The sequence below is a fragment of the Lethenteron reissneri genome, chromosome 26 (assembly GCF_015708825.2).
Source record: "Lethenteron reissneri isolate LAM-NWPU_2019-01 chromosome 26, ASM1570882v1, whole genome shotgun sequence".
Lineage (NCBI taxonomy): Eukaryota > Metazoa > Chordata > Hyperoartia > Petromyzontiformes > Petromyzontidae > Lethenteron > Lethenteron reissneri.
Genome location: NC_083804.1, coordinates 13,023,353 through 13,043,838, shown reverse-complemented (window position 1 = coordinate 13,043,838; position 20,486 = coordinate 13,023,353). Strand labels below are relative to the sequence as shown.

General features: G+C 42.1%; 1 protein-coding gene across 1 annotated transcript in view; it reads left to right on the top strand.

The window, feature by feature from the left end:
* Nucleotides 1-4,615: 4,615 nt before the first annotated feature.
* LOC133347708 (dual specificity mitogen-activated protein kinase kinase 6-like) overlaps nt 4,616-20,486 on the top strand; it is a 69,669-nt gene continuing 53,798 nt past the window's right edge. The window contains exon 1 of the mRNA XM_061560208.1: nt 4,616-5,208. Within this exon, the coding sequence (XP_061416192.1) occupies nt 5,190-5,208 (19 nt within the window). The 5' untranslated portion in view covers nt 4,616-5,189. The remainder of the gene's footprint in view (nt 5,209-20,486) is intronic.

The window sequence follows — 20,486 nt, the reverse complement described above, 5'->3', positions numbered from 1 at the left end:
GTACGCTCAACTGTGCATTTGGCGATCGCATCTAAAGCACTGTTACAGTGGTGGGGACTTACAAGAATTGTAATGTGCGTGCGAAATATGGAAATATCGCCATCATCATTTACGCCTAATCTTATGTCGTATGGTTGGTTTGTTTTGCGTCAGAAAGGTTTTTTGCACTCATTTGATAACAATCTTCTTTGGTTGGAAAATGATGTTGTAAACTGGCAAACTTTGGAACCGAGTATAATACACTCCTAGATCACCCAGCCACCCATAAAGCTATTGCAGATGATAAATGCTGTAGATCTGGGCTATCCAAACATTTAAGTACAGTAATCAATTACTTTACCGATGATCTGTTTACTTGCCTAATTGGATAACACGAAAATAGTTGATTAAAAAGTCTCACTTCTGTTCCATGTATGCCGCTGGATAGAAGGCGATAGGCAGGTTTGAATGACATAATCGGAATCGCCATTTGCGTCATGCTGGGCGTGGCTTGTAAGGGTTTCCTGCCTTCAGGAGGCAGGATGTGGGGGCAGGTACCATTTTAAATGGGCCGGAATAATTGACGACGAAAAAGTAGTCAATGACAAATATTAGGCCATCAAGTTATTTAATCAACTATTTGTCCCAGCTCCATTTATAAATATCAATATATTGCGTAATCAACGTATGTGCTATTCCAGATATATATATATGCATCTGAATTAGATGCCTAGACCTATGTTAGTCTTCACCAATGTCACTTAATTAACCACCAAAAGTACAAATTAGTTGATACAAAAAACGGTACTGTTCATTTTATTGCATTGTGAACATAATCTGTTTTAAGACTGCTCATGGTCAATGCCAAGGAAACCACTTGCCAAATGACGCAAAGAATGACACTCTTTTCCTGTAACGTATATTTCCAGAATTCTCAGCTTCAGTGTGATATGGCATTTCAAAGAAAACAACGCCAAATCTGCCATTCACTATGTACTTTTATTTGGTTTCCACAAATCTATGCGTAATTCAACACAGACAGATACGTGAAAATTCTGCCATAATGGTTACATTTTTGGAACTGCATATTTTTAATAATAACGTGCAACTGAACGCTATTTGAAATATGCTAATTGAATAGCCACTTGACAATAGTTGTATGCGTAAATGAGTGTTGTATTGCCATTTTACGCTGTTCATGCCAATTAACTACAGCTTCACGTGTGTCCATGATGCCCAATGCAAAAAAGTAAAAGAAAGGAAAGCAGCTAAGGGTGTATCTACAATAATAGTTTACATTTGTCAGGTGCATTTCATCCGTAGATCGTGTATGGAAAGCAGAAAAAAACCCTGGAATATTGCGTGTCTTAACCCATGGGAGCCTTGTAGGTCAGGAGCAGGATCATATACAGTAATGCACTCGATACTTGACTAGTAGCCAGTGCAAAGACAAGAGCGCAGGTGTGATATGCTCCAGAAACGTCAGTTCAAGCACGTGTCCAAGCTCACACATACGTCCTCTTTGAAACTAGCCAATGCGTAAACATTGCTGCACAAAACAAGTGGAAAATCCAATTTCCATGACAACAGTGACAGCTTCCATCGTTGATGTGATGCACAAACCAAGTAGCAACCGTGTACTCACTGATTTTTGTGAAGCAAATGGAAGTTAATCTCTAACTTGCTACAGAGGTCAAAGGAACACGTTTACACCTGGATATGAAACAATTATACGTCAGTCACAATAGCAATGGACACGGAGGGGGTGAAATGCACGTGGGACTACGGGTTGTGAAGCACCAAGCTGCCAAGCATGCCGTGCCCCAACAATAGGGTTGCGATTTCACACAAGCACAGGTGCCGGTGGTGTAAGGTAGAGCACTCTCTCTCTATAACTCAACACAACCAAGGCAATTCACTTCTCTTCGTGGCTCTTATTTAAACAGCTCGGTTTGACGTATGTAGCAATGCCCCTTCACAAAGCGTGACCCAGTAAATATGTTTTGCAGATGCACACACATGGCATCCGTGAGCTTTGCACAATGGTTCGTAGATCTCATTGTGCAGACTGGATATAGCGTACTCGAAAATACCTGTGGAATTTCATAGTTTAATACCCCCCCACCCCGCACCCAGAGACAATTTTTTTCCACAAATTCCCATCTTAACATTTTAAAAGTAATTGTAAAGGAATGTTTACATAACATCCTTATAAGAATGGAGTTAAATATTTTGCTGTTTTTGACCGAGGTTAAAAGTGACAGGTTGTACATAACTCATTGTCACTACATTAGATCAAAAATTAAAATATCCTGATGCTCGGATGAGCAATGGGACAATGCTGATATCTGTGGTGGCCCTGAGACAGAGTTGTGCAAAATACATTCAAATGACAAGTTACGTGAAGAAAATTTGTTTCGATACAATATAATGTGGATACAAATGACCAATTACTTTGAGGTGTGTAATTTAGATACCAACTACTAAATGTAGTAAAGTACATGCAATTTATACACTGCCCATCTCTGCCCTGAGATAGTGGTGGGGCCAGTTTATGAACAACTACTACACACGTTATTAACATCGTAAGTTAGCTCTACACAGGTCTAGCTAAAACTGAAAATTGCCTAAACATTTAAATATTTGACAACACAATACAGCATAACATAAAGCAAAAGAAGTACGAAAAGAACTGATCAGTAACTGAATGCACCTAATAAAGTGAGATAAACAAAAAACAAGTTTCATTCGATGACTGCAAGGCAATGGATGAAACCGTTCACAAACTCAGCGTTGCGTATCGCCGTGGATAATCATGGAAGTATTCTTTATATGGAGTGCTCTTGCCAAATAGCATATGGAAATTCAGCAACGTTTGATGAAGAAGCCTGACTGTGCTGATGAGACCCAGGAGAACGAAAACCAGTCTCAGTTTACTGCTTAATAATATTTGACCGAGAAAGATAATGGGCTGATTATATGTGAAGAGGCAGAATGGAGTTCTGAAGATAGTTGCCATGCAGATGTGATGTGACGAATTATTGATACCGACCAGTCAGAGTTGCATCTCGCATGGCGAGACTGCATTTGTTTTCCAATCCTAGAGTCTCTGTGTCCTGTTACAGAAGAACGCACTTCACGTACAAGTTACAGCAGGTTTTGCGTGGGTGTTCGTAGCCACGCACACAATCGTTGCATTCCAATCGACAATGTTTTCTCGAATAAATGCTATTTCTTCGTGTAAACGGGGTTCGTGAAATCGATAGCACTGATTTAACCGTTATACGAATGCAACTTGACGGCATTGATCTGGAAGGCCAATATGCTCATGGCCTATTTTTATTCAGACAGTTTGGAGTTCCGCTATTTCCTTTTAAACCTTTACCTGCGTTTCATGAAATCATGTATTCCACTCATAACCATGACACAGCAATTCTCATGACAACGCAGTTAATGGGACGAACACGTAATGTCACGTATTTTAAGTCACGCGTCGGCCTTAAGGTGTGCTCGCTAACAGCACTGGAGGAGGCTATAAGAGGGCTCCTCTGAGTAGTTTTTCTACCTCGTCAGTAATTAGGTACCAATACCTGTGGACCCATACGGTTTACCCGTATTCTTGTACAACGAAATTGAGTTTCCAGGTCCATACGGCGTACAGCAGTTTCAATACGGCCAAAATTATGTTTTTGTCTATTTGTGGTTCTCCTTTGTGATGGGACTTTGTGGGATGCGCGTTGAGATTTATAACGGCACGGGGTGACCAATAAGGTCTGAATTGGTCTGTAATAAGGTAGGGCACTGATAAGGGGTTGACAGGTATGGTCGGTTCACAAGTGTCCGCATTCACGCGACCATTGATACGCGTGGCTTGTGTTCGCAGGTGTGTGTGCTCACACGCGCGTGCACTGTACCTATATTCAGACTTGCGTGCGTGTCCACACGTGTGTGCGTGTCCACACGTGTGTGCGTGCACCTGCACCCACGTGCGTGTCCACACACGTGTGTGCGTGCACCTGTACCCACGTGCGGCGCGCGTGTCCACACGTGGCGCTAGATCCGCGCGCTATTGGCCCCTCGCGTCAGCAGCGCCGCCTCCTTCTTCCTCCGCTCTCCAGCAACAGCGCGCAACAAAGATCCCCCGGGTAGCCTCGACGGGCTGTTGGGGCAAGTGCTGCATGCGGGCACACGCCGCGCCAGAAGTGCTCATTTGATGCCGAGTCGACCTAGGGGACGCCCAGGACACCGCCAGGTCCGCGGTGCAGCGCGCTGACCCACACTCACTCCACTCGGTGCCCAAGCCGCGCGTCGTCTCGGTTTGCGTGGAGGCGCGCCCCGTCGCCTCGAGCCAGCCGGAGGCTGCTCACGCACGCGGGAGGGAGAGGGGACACACACAAAGACAAAGATCGCCCCCCCCACCCCACCCCGTGTAGCCTTCACAGACTATTGGGGCAAGTGCTGTTAGCGAGCACCTGTGAAAACCGGCACGGCACACGAGCGGGGGGTGTGGGTGGCCAGCACCACCACCACGCCCTAGTGGCGACGTTTACACACCGCGCCAGGTATTCATTCAAGGCTGAGTCGACTTAGGGGATGCCCAGGACCGGTTCTGATAATCGTCACCGGCGTTGGCCGTGAGCGTGTCTCGAACTCGTGTCGCCGGGGTTTCGTGGCGCGGCGTAGCGCTGACCGCTGCACCACCGCTCCTCCCCCCACAACGCACCACGCACGGCACGAAGCAGGGGACGTCGGGACCACTCCTCGGCCGTAGCCTCCACCCCACCCCACCTCCTCCTTCGCCTCGCACCAACCACCGGCGCGTGTAGGTCACAGAGCCTTGTTCCTCCCTCCCCGGCTTGTCTCGTCTTTTGTACGCCGAGACGCGCGCTGCAACAGGTTTCGTGTGGGCTAGGTGGGTTTGGGGGGTTCTTTTTTGTGCCGTCGAACGCTCCCGCTCGGCTCCGCGCACGCGTCCCCCCCACGTTCCACGTCGAGGAATTTCTCGCCGGCAGTGCATTCCGACTCCGAGCAAGCGGCGGTGGCAAGAGTCGGGGGGCGAGTGTTGTCGTGAGCCAACAGGCAGCCAGCCAGCCGCGACCGGCACACACACAACACCAGCGACGAGAACACGAGGAGCGACGCGAAAGGGGTCCGTCGGGGCGGTGCGTTACGACGCGCGCTTCGCTTGAGCCGCCCGTGACCGTCTCGAGATGTCGCTGACAGGCAGAGGTAACGCACTCAACACGCTTACTGCCGGGCTATCGTCCACTTTCTTCTTCGACAACACTACGGCACAGACACACACACCTCTTCTCCGTTCGGCTACGAATGCAAACATTGTGCGCAACGCACGAATGTACACTCACACAGGCGCGGCTCGCAACCCGTGCAGCTTTGTTGATTGATGTGCGGTGACGGCTCTAACGCGTTGCGCTTGACACGCGTTATCGGGCCCGCAAAGTTGGTCGCTACTCATGTGTGACACCGGCTGCAAGATCCCCGTACTTAACTATTTTGTGACCAGCGCGTAATGACAAACCAGCGATGCCTTTAATTGATGGCTTTGTTGGCCATGCCGTTCTCATTCGCTGATCGACAACAGAGCGCGAGAAACCCGACAGCACTCGTCACTAAGACTGTGTGTGTGGCCTTATTAGGAAGCGTATATGATAGGCGATGTTTCGGACGATGGCTCTTTTGCTTTGCTCTTACTCGCAAAGGCCGTAGCTTCATGTGCTATGAAGAGGGGTTCATTGCCCGAACCGTCGCCTATTAAATGCATATTTGCTCATAAGACCTACGCGTTGTTATTTGTGCTTGTGCACCATCAGCAGATAATGTGTTCATACACAAACAAAGACTCGCCTAATTAATCTCTACACCTGCCTACCCTTTGAACCGACTCCATAACCCCCCCTGCCATAATCCACTATAATGACTCCCCCACCCCACACACAACCATTCAATCCCAATACAGAGGGGAGAACACACACACACACCGGTACTCGTCGTTGTGTCTTCTGCGCTCTTGGTTACTGTTGCAGGCACTGCGGGTCGTGCACCGCACGCGATTTGCATTTGACTGGAGCGAGTTGGTAAACACGGAGAGAGCAGCGTGGAGAGGCAGACAATCCGCGGGGTGCATTGCGCGTGCAATTACAAAGATCCCCCGTATAGCCTTAACAGACTGTTGGGGCAAGTGCTGTTTGCAAGCACCTTATGAAGGTCGGCACGTGGCACACGAGGGGTGGGTGGCCAACACGACGCCCGGATGCCTTTGTCTCCCGAGTGGCGATATTTACACACCACACCAGGTACTTATTTTGTGGCTGAGTCGACCTAGGTGAGGACCGGTTTAGACAATCGTCACTGGTGCTGACCTGGAGTGGGAATACAACAAAAAAGTGTTCGCGTAAAAAAGTACGAAAATAACTGACCATTACCTGAATGTAGCTAATAAAGGTATGTGACATTGATGAAAACAAGTAAATTCGACGAATACAAGGCAATGTATATAAAACGATCACAAAACTCCGCGTCGCGGTGGAGAATCATGGCTGTATTTGATATACGGAGTGCTCTTGCCACATAGCAAATGGAAATCCAGCAACATTTGATTAATAATCCTGACTCTGCTGATGGGACCCAGGAGGAGATCGAAACCAGTCTCGGTTTACTGCTTGCTGATATTTGGCCGAGAAAGACAATGGGCTGATGGACTAAACACATCTCATCTATACGCGAAGAGGCAGAATGTTGTTCCGGTGATGGTTGCCATTCAGATCTGATGCGACGAATTGTTGACACCGTCCAGATTCCCATTGATGTCGCTTCCCGCATCGCGAGTCGAACTCAGGCGCGCCAGGTTTGTAGCTCCGTGCGGTAACCGCTGCACTGTCCCCCCCCCCACCCTATTGTGCGCGTACACACAAAGACACTCTGCATGGAGCTGTCGCAGATTGCATTGTCTCATAATCCCTGTTTATATTGGCGTGCAAGTGTCCGTGCTGTAAGCGTGCATGTCCGTTGTGTTTTGACCGGCCGAGGAGGAGAAGAAGAACGCCCTAGAAACATATCTTGGAAAGGTAGGAAGGACATTGGTTCCAATCAGGCAAATTCGGATATCCTAAAATATGTACTGGGGATCATATCAGAGAAATGTACATAATGATAACCAACACAACTACAGTACACAACATAATACAGGATATGGTGCATAGCAACAATAAAATGTACTGCGGTGGTAACGAACAGAAGCGATGGCTCTAAAACTGTGCAAACAAAGCATCATGCGGTTCATCTGCAGAACACCGAATTAAGATTGGGCAGCCGGTAATTTAATTCGAGAACAAATTTAAAGCTTATTTAAAAAGAAAAGAGCTATTACTCGTCAACTGTATTAGGAAACAGGCGGGTAATTTAATGTGTTATTATGGTACAATATTTATTTGCACGCCTTTTGCGCAGTCATGTATTTGTGTTGATAGATTTGTGCGAATTTGGTGCAAGTTAAACCATTTTGAACGCGCTTCGAGATTACGTGCGGCACACATTTAGATATATAAATTATAATAATGATTCATTGTACAATGGATGCAAGGTTGTCCCTGCTAAACGCAGCAGCATCCCGGATGAGTGAATGAATGAGCATCCTCTTAAGAGCGTGGACATTCATAAAAACGCAGATGTTTGTGACGTTGGTGGAAGTGTGGGAAGGCAATGATTAGCTTTGCTGCTCATATCAATTATGTTTATTATGCATATCAAGTCAAGAAACAGTGACTTGGAAGAGAACGCCTGTCATAGGCTGCAGCAGGACACGGACTTTACCGATTGTAATAAACTTCGCTCTAAATCTTTAACTATTTTTAGATGTCTACTTAACCAACACCATATCCGTGATTAGTACATAAGCCTTTCTTTCCTACTATATGTAAATACTTATTTTTAAGATAATGTAGTGATTTTACAAATACAGTACGTGGCTGATAAACTGCCTCTGAAAATGGGTCCTTTCCTAAAACGTCAGCCTTTTTGTATGTTGACATTATAAGGCTGTTAAGTGAAATCGGTGGTGAGTTTAAAAATAAGTTATGCTAACTTCACGTGAGCTCTGCCGTTGCACAAAGTCTGTCGTGAATGAACACCCAGCCACTCGAATATAGCAGCATGCCTTTTACATAACATGAACTACATTTACAGTAATCTTCCAAGGGATGTGTCAATCCCAACGTTGCCTAACAGTGAACACGAGGTGCATTAGCGGGTACTTAGCCTGTGGCCTTTGAGGAAGGCAGAGCACACGAGGAAGTCGAATTGTGCCCACTGTTTCGCCAGTGCTACAACAAAGCGACTCGTGTCATGAACACGTGCCATGAGTGAGGAGTCGTGTGACATCCCGACCTATATAACGCGTGCATTTACTTAACCACCACTTAAATCTAACATTTGTAAATAGCGTATCTCCAAAGTTGACATTTTCTTAATAACAACCCACTTACGCAATTATGGACACGTGTCAACCGAGTTCACTCAACATGAAAGCTTTAACAATAACAATAATTGCTGCACTAGTAAAACAAAAAGTGTTCGGTTCAGTTTTGACCATTACAAAAAAAAACTAGAAGGCAAAAAAGATCAGTACAGTACTTTGTAACTTTATTCCAGACGATTTACAGAGTATCATGCTGGTGCGATCAGCTATCATTTTTTCAGAGATTTCTGTACTTGAATGACAAAGCAAAGCGGTTGGAGGCAAGGAAGCTGTGTGTGTGGCTGTTGTTTAACTTAGGGGGGCTCATGCTGGCTTAAGACTTGAGAGATCTGGCTGATGGTGACTCACTCGTGTGGCAGTTTCATTTTACTTGTTTGTACCTGAATTGCTCTGGCCTCACACAAGTGATGGCATATTGCAAGGCACTTCTGCTCATAGCGTGCAAACACAGTGCTCACCAAATTGGCATTTCTTTTGTTAACGTCTATAAGTGACTCACTCTCACACACACACACAAACCTGTGCGCAGCTAACTTAAATGTGAGTGCTGAATTGGTCATATTCAGGTAAGATTTCAGCAGTTATAAGCTTGGATTGCATACTCTGTGGTATTGAGGTCATAATGCTTTTTGGCTTCAACATCCAAGTACTGAAATTAAGGTGATTTTTTTTTATAAGTTGGGGTGGGTGCTGAGCAACTTGCTGGCAAGCCCCACCCAAGCCGATAATCAAGCCTGTCAGCTGTTGTTGTGAAAATCAGTAATGAAAGCCATTCCTGCAAGAGAATAGTCATTTGGCCCCATGGTGCCGTTGGTAATGCCCGGAGGCTCTAACTCGCTTGGTGAGTCGGCGTTGCCAATGCAATCAATGATATATACCAGGGGTCGGCAACCTACGGCTCCGGAGCCGCATGCGGCTCTTTACGGGCTGCTTCTTGACGATGAGTACGTATGTACTCAGATGCATTGCGGCTCTTGAAATACTGAATTTTGTACCGAATTTGAAAGAAATGGCTCTTCTTGTTATTTTGGTTGCCGACCCCTGGTATATACAAAGTGTCCCAGTACATATGCATTCATAGATTTGTAAATAAGGGGGTGGGCGGGGGCTAATAGAATGAGAACATGAAAATAAACTATATATTTGTTAAATTATTACTTAGTCAGAGTGGGGGATGCTTGTAGGGGTTTTGAATCAGGTTTGTTTTGAGTAACACTGGGCACGAAACAATTGGAGTTTAAATGCTCTCACCAAAACAACATTCTAATTCATTCATAGTACAGAATTTCCATTATGTGTACATTGAGATGAATGTACACTGCCAGGTAGAACACCTTTTGGATGCACGCTTGCATTTACTATTGCATCATCAGACACTATCTCTCTGCTGTTGGATGTTGTCCCTATCCGCTACAGTCCTGCAAAATGTCACAATTCATCTCACACCTATATAAGCTGATTGGTCTTCTCGTGGTCATACACTTTGGCATTCTGCAATCGCAACCACAATAACTGAGTGTTGATAAGATGCAACCAATTAACACACACACACTGTTTCATTCTGGCGGAAAATATGTAAGTTCTGTATAGTATCGTATATGATGGCTAATCGAGATTAGGATATTAGTACTGTAATTAAAGTTTGTAATTGTCACTTAGCATCCATTAGCACACTGAAAAGTGTCACAATAAGCGTTATTCTCAACGTGTTGGCTGCCCTTTATGCACTGACAGATATCTGCACAAACTTGTGACCATTGCAATGTGATGAACTGCAAACTAATATTGAGGAAATTACATACCAGTTGTCTCGATATATGCCTCCTCTGTATTTGCAAACACTCTGAGGAATATCATTAAAACACTTGGTACTGTGTTCCTAAATGTCCTTGTTGGCAGAGCAAAACCATCAAGATGGAATTGTTCATGTAATATTTTTTTTTATTTTGTACATGTACTGGACTAATAGTTTGTCTTTAAAAAATTCCAACCGCTTATTATGAGTACAACGGTGTCAGATTACAACGGGGCAAGCATAAGATAGAATGTGTGGATCGGTGGACCACACGGATGGACATGTGCAGTAAAGTACATGAATTTAGTAAATGTACACCAGCAGTCATAACTACTGACCATCGTGTAGCCTACTCGGTAGCCATGGGACGCTTGTGTGGGAATGCTAATGAAACTGAAAGTGGAATGTGAATAATCAAAGCCAGTTACTTAAATGACAATGTGTTGCTAGATGCCAGTTCCAAACATTCCGTTGCTGATTCATGCAGAAGCCATGCATTCGTGAGACATGGTTTTGCGAAAGCAGCCTTGTGGTGTCAAAAAGTTACGTGAATATTTAGCATTTGTGCGGTTTTCTTTGATTTGCATCCCAAAGTAAAGTGCTTTTAAAAAGAATGGCAACAATTTGCTCAGATTGTACAATTACTTGCACGAACCTACCGAGTTTGAAACACGTGAGCGCGAAACGGAAGAAAATGCTATTTTCTTGTAAAAGGTAGAGAGGAAATAGTAAACTTTTTGGAAATGTAAGCAATGTTTTGAATACTTTTGCTCTAAATATTGAAAAAAATAAAACATCATTAGCACATTTTATTTGAATTCTTTCGTCCAAAATTGCATAAACAGTGTGTGTGTGCGCGGGTATGAATGCATAACAATGCATAACAGTACTGTACTGTGCAAGATGTGCTCGTTATTCATTAATAGCTGTGGTTACTGAATGCGTATTCCGGTGAAGGTTTTGGTGGTCGGGGACATTCACAAGTTTTTCTCAGTCCTAAAACATTTCAAAGAAACTTCCGTAGGATCCAGTGAGAATCGATCATCTACACCATCACTAGCATCCTCATTGTCACTGCTGGACGAATGCCTCCTCAAGCCACCACTATCTCTCACGATCTCACGATGTTATACTCTACTAAGTATTTGCACACGAGCTAATTTCACGGCTCCATCTACCTGGTGGACGTCCCGATTGAATGCATTATAACCCTAGACTGCAACTCTGTTATTATTACCGGTATTATTGACTATCAACATTCATCCCTTCCAATGACGTGTCCTGCCCAGGCATGCTTACCGTACTTTTCTTAATGGTTTTAATGATGTATTTACTTGTGCATGTTCTCGAATCCATGGGCTCCTCATTCTTTCTCAACATATTTTAAAGAAAGCTTCTCTCATGCATGCTTCTTTGTATTTTGTTGTTCTAATTTGGTTCATTATTGAGGTGTAACTGTTTCTACGCATAAACCACTCACCAGCAATTTAATCTATTGTGGGACTTATACCACACTTGCTACGGTTATAATTATAGTGAACTGTTCAATTTTTCTTGTTAATGGCCACGAATTTGATCCATGTGTCATGGCAGATAGTACTTTTTGCATGTATTAATATTGTTATATGCTATATGAAATAAATCATATACTGTATATATCATGCCATATTGTTGCATGGAAATTTCTGCAATAATTTGTTGACTGTGTACATGGAAATTACATCTGATTGAAGAGGCAGCATAGGTCACAGGAGAAAATGAGATGCCGGAAGAGGGAACAGGGAGTCTTTCCATCTACCCCTACTCATAATCAGATTCATTAGTTACCATACCATGCTTTCAGGACTCTTACAACACATCTGGTCAGTGTAGAAGAGTAGGCCAAATACTACCCATAGGCCCTTCTGTCAGCAGTGGCGTGAGCAGGCAGACAAGCAATTGTAATAATGCAACCTTTACCTGTTACGTTTTTACCATGCTACCAGACCAAATCAATCATCGAATAGTTTTTTCTTTACCACTGAAGACACTAAACTATTTTTTATTTTACCAGGTCAGGCCCACCGAGCTATATAGCTATTTTTCAGAAGCAATCTGGCAACAAATAATTTCTCAATGAAGTGGCTTATCACGTGGACATGTATGGCAGGCAAATACTATAAACGCATGGTTCTACACGCGGAGGGTATACCCTGAGCACCCGGAGAACAATCCACGTGACTATGGGGAGAGAAACATGGAAACTTGGCGAGGTAGTTCAGATCTTGCCACCATGGCACTCTGTATGAGACATGTTATTATGCATCTGTTAAACTACATTGCAGCACAGTCTAAAACAATCTTGACAATGTATCGCGGCAGTTAGTTGAGCATAAACTGACCAAACACCATTAATTTAAAAAAAAAACTACCCAGAGTGGGTGGTTTAAACTGGTGGTCCAGTCCAAATACAAGTGCTGTGTAGATGTTCTGCATATCTTGCGAAACACTGAAACCATGTGTTTTTGTTTACGTTTCAAATAGGCTGTTATTTCCTGTTGGAAAACAATATGGTATTGAATAAAGACCCCAATAATAAGCAATATAGACTTGTGGACTTAACGGAGAAGTAGGACGTAATGCAAAAAAATTCCGGGAATATTGCTGAAGTTGGTAATACCAGGAGAGTCCAGTGGCTGGTGACACCGTTCATAAAATAAGTATAAAAAAAAAACTTTTTTAAAAACACGCTTTTATGAAATGTACCGTACTAATAATGCAAGAACTCCACGACTCCAGGAAGTGGCCCCAAAGCTTGCCATAACGTAAGGGACCGTGGTGATTTACAGCCAACGTCAGTTGACCGTGGACAATTAGACCCAAGCCGAAACATAACATATAAAAAAGAATGTTAAAAAAATATATAATTTTTATTTTTTATGATAGAATATAATATTGTCATCAGTATGACATAAGTATACCAAGTTTGCAGTCGATACCACATTGGGAAGTGGGTTAAAATTGAGGATCAAGATTTGAGGATACGACAACAACAACAGACAGTGAGTTAAAAGAAAGTGTGTAATAAATATTATATTTTTACCAGGTACACGTCCAAAACATAATTTTTCATACACAATGGCATGATTATTTTTGGGAACTTTACAACTTGTGTCATCTTTGTAGGAAGTAGGATTGAGGCAGTATGGCTGTGGTGGCTTTCATAGATGCATGGCATTAACTACAGACTGCAAATAGGGAGGTGCGTCACGTTATTATATCTGACTGCATATGTACGTGAGATTTTGTCTAAATTAAAGTGACTTGTACATCAACAAGTGTACATTCGTTTTTAATGGTTCTAGAATTATATGGTGATTGCATTGAATTAGATTACCCTTCTTTGTTAAGAGTTACGCAAATGCCAAATGCATTTCACGTGTAAAGATGTGCTGACATTACTTTTATTTACCTTACAATAACTGGAGTGTATGCATGTGCCATACACAATGTAGAACAACAAAAATACTGAGACTGCATGCAACAAACGAGGAGAGGCCATCATTCAGCAGTGGGTTGACAGGGCTGTAAATTAACAACACAGTAAGTTATATATCAAACCCACGTGATCCATCATATGGGGTTGATTGCTGATGGACGCTTTTGCTTTAAAACATGTAAATTCCAATAGTAAAAATGGAACAAAAACGGAAACATGCACAAGAAGCATAGAGAGATGCACGATCGCAATCACATTGAGACGAAAAGAGGGACTCATGGATGAGATAACTTACAACACACAAGTTGTTTACATCATTCAAGCAGGTCACTTGAAGGGATTGATGGCAAACGGTCAAGCATAATGCCAGCGTGGCAACCAAGGAAGAGAACACGTCCAAGAGGTCGTCGACCGAAGAGATGGGAGCACTGAAAACAGCTCGCGTGCAGGTGTTACGGATTGCGGAGGCCTTCATCCAGCAGTGGATTAATGAAGGTTGATGATGACTGAATGAACCATATTTTTGGAGGCCAACAATCCATTTTTATTGCTCTGTACTGGGGCAGCCAATGCACGTGCAGTGACTTTTAGGGCTCGAACAAAAGGGTTGTGTTTTGCCCAACACATTCGAGCATAGTGCAGACAGACGTAATTATTTTCCAAAAGTGACCTAAAATTGACAACAGCTGCAAACAAATATGTGTTGTTTAATTATGCAACGTTTTTGTTGAATATAGCAGTATAGTAGTTAATTGAGAAAGTACTGTAATTGTTTTCATCTTAGTGGATTTTTTTTGTAAATTGTCTTATTCAAACTGCTCGAATACTGTTCTGTAATAGGCTTACAGTGAAATGTTAGAAAACACGCTTATACGAAATAATGCCGAACAAACCTGATATGTTTCAACTAGAATTAGCACGGTTGGCTACGTACGATAAGAAATAAGTTTAACATACAATTATAGACATACAATTATAGACATTAAGAAAAATACATGACAGTGTATTTAAATACACAACATGTACCTCGCTTCATGAACTCATTAATTAGGGGTGTTTTTTTCATATAAATGTAGTATCTATGCATTATCATGCATAATTAATCCACTGCTAAAACTTAACTGTTTTTTTTTATTTTAGGAGGTAAGGCCCACTAAGCTTTTTTCAGAAGCAGCCTGGCCACAAATTATAGCTCAATTAAGTGGCTTATCATGTGGACATTTATGACAGCCAAATACAATAAACGCATGGTTCTATACGTGGAGAGAAAAACCTGAGCACCCGGAGAAAAATCCATATGATCACGGGGAGAACATGCAAACTCCAAATGCAGTATATAGGAGTCATTGTCAGGATCGAACTTACAACATCCTGCATACCAAGCGAGGGAGTTAACATCTCGCCACCACTAAACCCTTGTCACCACCACTACTGGACAAACACATCCAAAATCTGTCACATCTTCTACGATGCCACGCTGTGAGAATCTACCTAGCACCTACATCTCCTCGATAGACGTCCTCTTGTGGTGTTCCATCCCTTGAACGCCATTCCATTATTATTCTTATCGATCACCGGCCATCATCCGTTCCACTGACATATCCATTCCCAAGGCAACTTACTTTTACTCACAGTTACAGTGATGTCTTGATACCTGCATTTGTTCTAAAATCCAGTGGTTCTCAACTGGGGGTACGCAGACCCCTGGCAATGTCCCAGGGGGTACGTGAGGTGATTTATAAATGTGTGAAGTTATATTCTTTGGGTCTTTCGGTAAAGTCACGTAGATAGGTTCAATTATTTTGGTGAATTATAATGTATGCATCTGCCAATATAAAATAACAACGATGAAATTTGAATCCATATGGCAACCTAGAACGATTTAATAGACCTTTCTAAATTAATTGATTGTAAACAATGTGGTTTCCAAGAGTAACCAGCGAGCACGAACACATTACGTTATGCATGTAGAGCGTCTGTTGAATTTGTTTTTAATCGCTCGCAGTCACCAGCTCGTTAGGATGCCTAAAAAATGGACAATTTTTTAAAATATCGATATTCATTATTCATACATTTATTTCTCAGAACCACGTTGGGCCAGGCAAGGGGTTACTCGGTTGAAACAAAATTCAACCAAGTGGTACAGTAGCAAAAAAAGGTTGAGAACCACTGCTCTTTGATCCATGCGTTCCTCATTTTCTGTCTCTCGATGTAGTTCCAAGGATGTGAATCTGTCCATTGTACAACAAAGACACCGTGCAAGAGAGTGGTCCGCACAATGAATTACATTGAAAATAATTTCGCGAACGCAACTACCGGTAATGATGTGCTGTCGGGCAACAAAGTTCTCAATGTTATCACGGCAACGAGAAATGCTGCATCCTCATTATACCTTCATAGGCGGCCTAAGTACTGGACATTATTAATTGAACCTGCAAAAAATGCATCCATTGAAAATGTATTGAGCCTTGCCAGTTTGCAAAGGGAAGTTTATGAACAAGCGACTGTCGCGTCTTTACGTTATTTGAGTGTAAAACCAAATTTACATCCCTTGCTGTTTCATGAGTTGTCAACACTTTACCAACAGTCTGGTGATGTTATAAAACAGATGAGTCATATGTAACATCTTCATATAATTGACACTCATCTGTGTTATCTTTGCCTTGAAGCTGTCGATTATGTTTAATCATGACTGCCAGTGCTTATTAAGTTCTGTAGGGAGAAAGAGCCTTCATGAATGTATGACATACAGTATTATCACAGCAAGTCTTATCATGAGGCAGTAACGTTTCCACCCCCATTTGTTACAATGCAGTGGTATCAGAGGTACAATATTGCATCGACTTGCTTTCTAATAGATAACAGTAACAGACTGGTGAATGTATATCTCATGGCATAAATACAAATGTTATCATCTTGTTAGCGATATCATTCACAAGAGGATCAAAGAAGTTGCAGATAAAGCAAGTATGGCAAAAATGAAATTTTTACTAAAAATAACTATGCCCAATGAAGTAATTAACATTACAATATCATCATATACGCAGTATAGTATATTACCACTACAAGCAAAAAGGAAAAACATTTTAAAAAATCCTAAAGGCACAGCATATGTGTAACATTTACATTCAGCCATAATAATGCACTATTACAGAACCTTAATTTGCGGTGATACGGGAACGCATGTCACGGATCCTGTTTTCCGCAACATTTATCCTCATATCTTTGGGGTAAAAAAGATCACGGATAATAGGTTTTGCGGATACTTTGTATATCGAGGTATTACTGTACATTTATCTTAACGGAATTCAGTGCTTGCATGATTTATTTTAATCAACATTGCCCATATCCCGCACTTAAATTTACCTCCTGCAATTTATTTCTACATTTGTTCAGGAATTCAATGGCGCTTTTTTTTCTTACATGACTTTTTGTACCATATATATAAAAAAAATCTTAATATAATTACGGTCTACATAGATTTTAACACACTCAACTGTGCTCAATAAATCAATTCATTACTAGAGTAAATATTTGAAAGTGATTTTTTTTCTAAATGGAAAGTACGCCATTTATAATTTACTTATTTCGTTGCTAAACTGGAATTTTTGTAAAATTATTTTGAGCTTTATATTTAAGTTCTACATATGCAAAAACAGTACAAAAATGTGCACATATATATTTTGTAATTGAGAGGTAGTTCAGTGGTTAGCACAGTGCTAATTATTGTACAGCGCTCACTACCTGACTTGATTTCATGAGAAAGAGCCTGCATTAATATGTAGGCACATACATCATAACAACACAGCAGGTTTTGTCATAATTCAGTAAAATAAATATCCCCTTTGTTATAATGTAGTGACATCAGAGGTACAATATTAACATTTGATTTCTATTTGTTACATAAACCGGTTGTGGGTTTCCTCTTCACCAACCTAGTAATGTCCTTTATTGAACCAGCAGGTGAAATATGGGCCCATCGAGACACATGATACGAGTGTTTCTTTTGCAAAGGCGACCTGGGTAACATGGCACTGAACAGTGTGGTGAAGTATGCTCAATCCCCACGACTCACGGCATGGGAAGGCTTACATCCAGCAGGGGATTTCCAAAGGGCTGTAGATTATTGTTGTTGTATTTCTTCTTATAAAGCATTTAAATGCATACATAACTCAAACCACTTTACAATCATTGGGAACGTATGATTCAAAAGGGCTTGTGAAGAGAGGTGTCTGTGCACAACTGACCAGCATAAAGCCTGGGGGCATCATTCATGTAAGATTGTAAGTAAGATATCTTTCTCGGCTATTTGAACCCTCAGAATGTAGCCTGGGGGCAGAGCGCCTTTGTGCAAAGGCAAGTCAGCACCTGGGCACAAATAACGTGTGTTCCATGCAAATCTAGGATTCCTGACTGATACCTACACTATGCGCAGCCATGTGTGATTGGCATAAATGTTATTTTGTGATTAAAGCACACTGTTGTACCGTTTGGCATGTAAAAAAATACAAGTTGTATTTATCTTATTTTGTTCACTTGCAGAAATCTATTACATGAGCAAATATGGACATGTGAACAACTTTGACAAGCCACTGTATATGTGAATAGGTTGGCCTCATCCAGGTGAATGAATATCCTGATAAACCGCACATACGCTGTTGCCTGATTATACTCCTTCCTGATACAGAATACGATATACTCTTTCCTGGTATAACCCACAATCTTTCCTGATAGAAAAAGTTCAAAACTCATCCTAGACAAGATTTAGTCAACATCAGGGTGCACACTACAGACCAATACGAGCAGAATAATATATATAAAAAAATACAAATAGATTACTGTACTGTAATAGTGCCTAGATTTATCAGCCAATCGTCATTTAAGTTGTTGTGACATCAGCCCGTAAAGGCACACAGGTTGATGGTGCATTGTCTTTGAGTTGTGCGCCTTTTGGCGTCATCTGGTCCAACCCATGTGAGACTAGGCTCTAAGGAAAGCTGTCTCGGGTGTGGACCAATCAACTTCAAGGACAGTGCACATTATCAGAGTTGTGTTTTTTGTTTGTATTATGACTGCAGGTATTGTGGTCTATGCAAACATGACTCCTTGTAAAAAGGTGTCAGTTTTGTTGCCAGATAGAAGGGTAAAAAAACAATTATCAGGTTGAATGAAGTTATCTTTTGCAACTCACATCCATTATTTTTGCAACTTGACGCCGTTGCTGACTCCAGCTTGGGCTGGACACCTGTGAGAAATAAGCTCCACAGCTTATCGGGTTCTCCCAGTTTAAGTTGAATGCCCGTGTCTATTTTGCAAGACTCGAACTATAAATAGTTTCCTGTATTGGTAACCGTGTGTCATTCAATTTAAACACAATATCTCGTTTGGAGACATGTACTGGGGTGTAAAAATGTAGTGATGTGACCAGTTTTGTTACGTGCAAGCCTCGTGGGATTCAGTTTGGAAGCTTGAGCATGGCATCGTGTGTTGGCGAACGTCCGGATGGGATAGGCTGAGAGAGCTGCGGGCGTTGTTAGCAGGCTCACTCGTGTTCGAATTGCTGCATTGTTGATCTGCTATGGCCCAGTAGGATCAAACTCAGGTTATTAACTCTAAGTGAAAGAAGAGTAGGCACGGGCAGGACACATCACCAGAAGGGATGATGTCTGGTGGTCAAGACTAGCGAAGGAGTGCCAGGCAAAGGAGAGTACATTCCCAATATGATTTCCACCAATGAGATGGAGTGATAAGATCGGCTCATGTTGAATTGTGTGACCGTGAGGGATAGCAACTGCTTGGACAGGCCTTCATTCAGCGGTCGATAGATCATGACTGATGAGTGACTATACACATTTTGCCCGTATAATTTTTAAAACAGTGGATGTCAAAGTTTTAAGAACAAGTTATTGAATATCATTGTTTTGCAGGCAAAATGTATTTCTGCTCAAACGAGCCCTTTGGTGACTCATTTAATTTGGTAGCCCTAAGCTTGTGATGGGAATTCCACATTTCCATGGTGGTCATCAGACTTGCCAAAGAATATCCATTAATGTTGCTCAAGCCTCGTCTTTATATAATGAACAAATCACAAATGTATCACAAATGTGCTTGTGGAGGTGAACATTAAATAAGTATAACCCGTAAAAACAAAGTTCTTCACTATAAATCCTTTATATGCGTGGCGGCTAGAGTCCTCTCGTCCTCTGGCTTGAGATGGCTGCCACCTATGGGTCAGATGATTGTCTGCCAGTATTAAGCAATTGGTAATTAAATATTTAATTTGTTTTCCCTAAACAGTGTAAAATTTTTGAATTTTCTTTTTCACGAACATTAATTGTCTCGCACAACGAGTCTGTGTGCAAAATGTCAGCTCGATTGGATCACGGGAAGTGGGTTAAAAACGACCGAAAGATTTGCACAGTCGTAAGCAAGCAAGCAAGCACGCAAGCACGCAAGCACGCAAGCAAGCAAGCAAACTTAATATAAAGGATTTAAAAAATTAACCCGTAAAAACAAAGTTTTTCACTATAAATCCTTTATATGCGTGGCGGCTAGAGTCCTCTCGTCCTCTGGCTTAGATGGCTGCCACCTATGGGTCAGATGATTGCATGCCACCATTAAGCAATTGGTAATTAAATATTTTTTTGTCCTAAAAAGTGTAACATTTTGGAAAAAAAATTACACGAAAATTAATTGTCACGCACAACGAGTCTGTGTGGAAAATGTCAGCTCGATTGGAT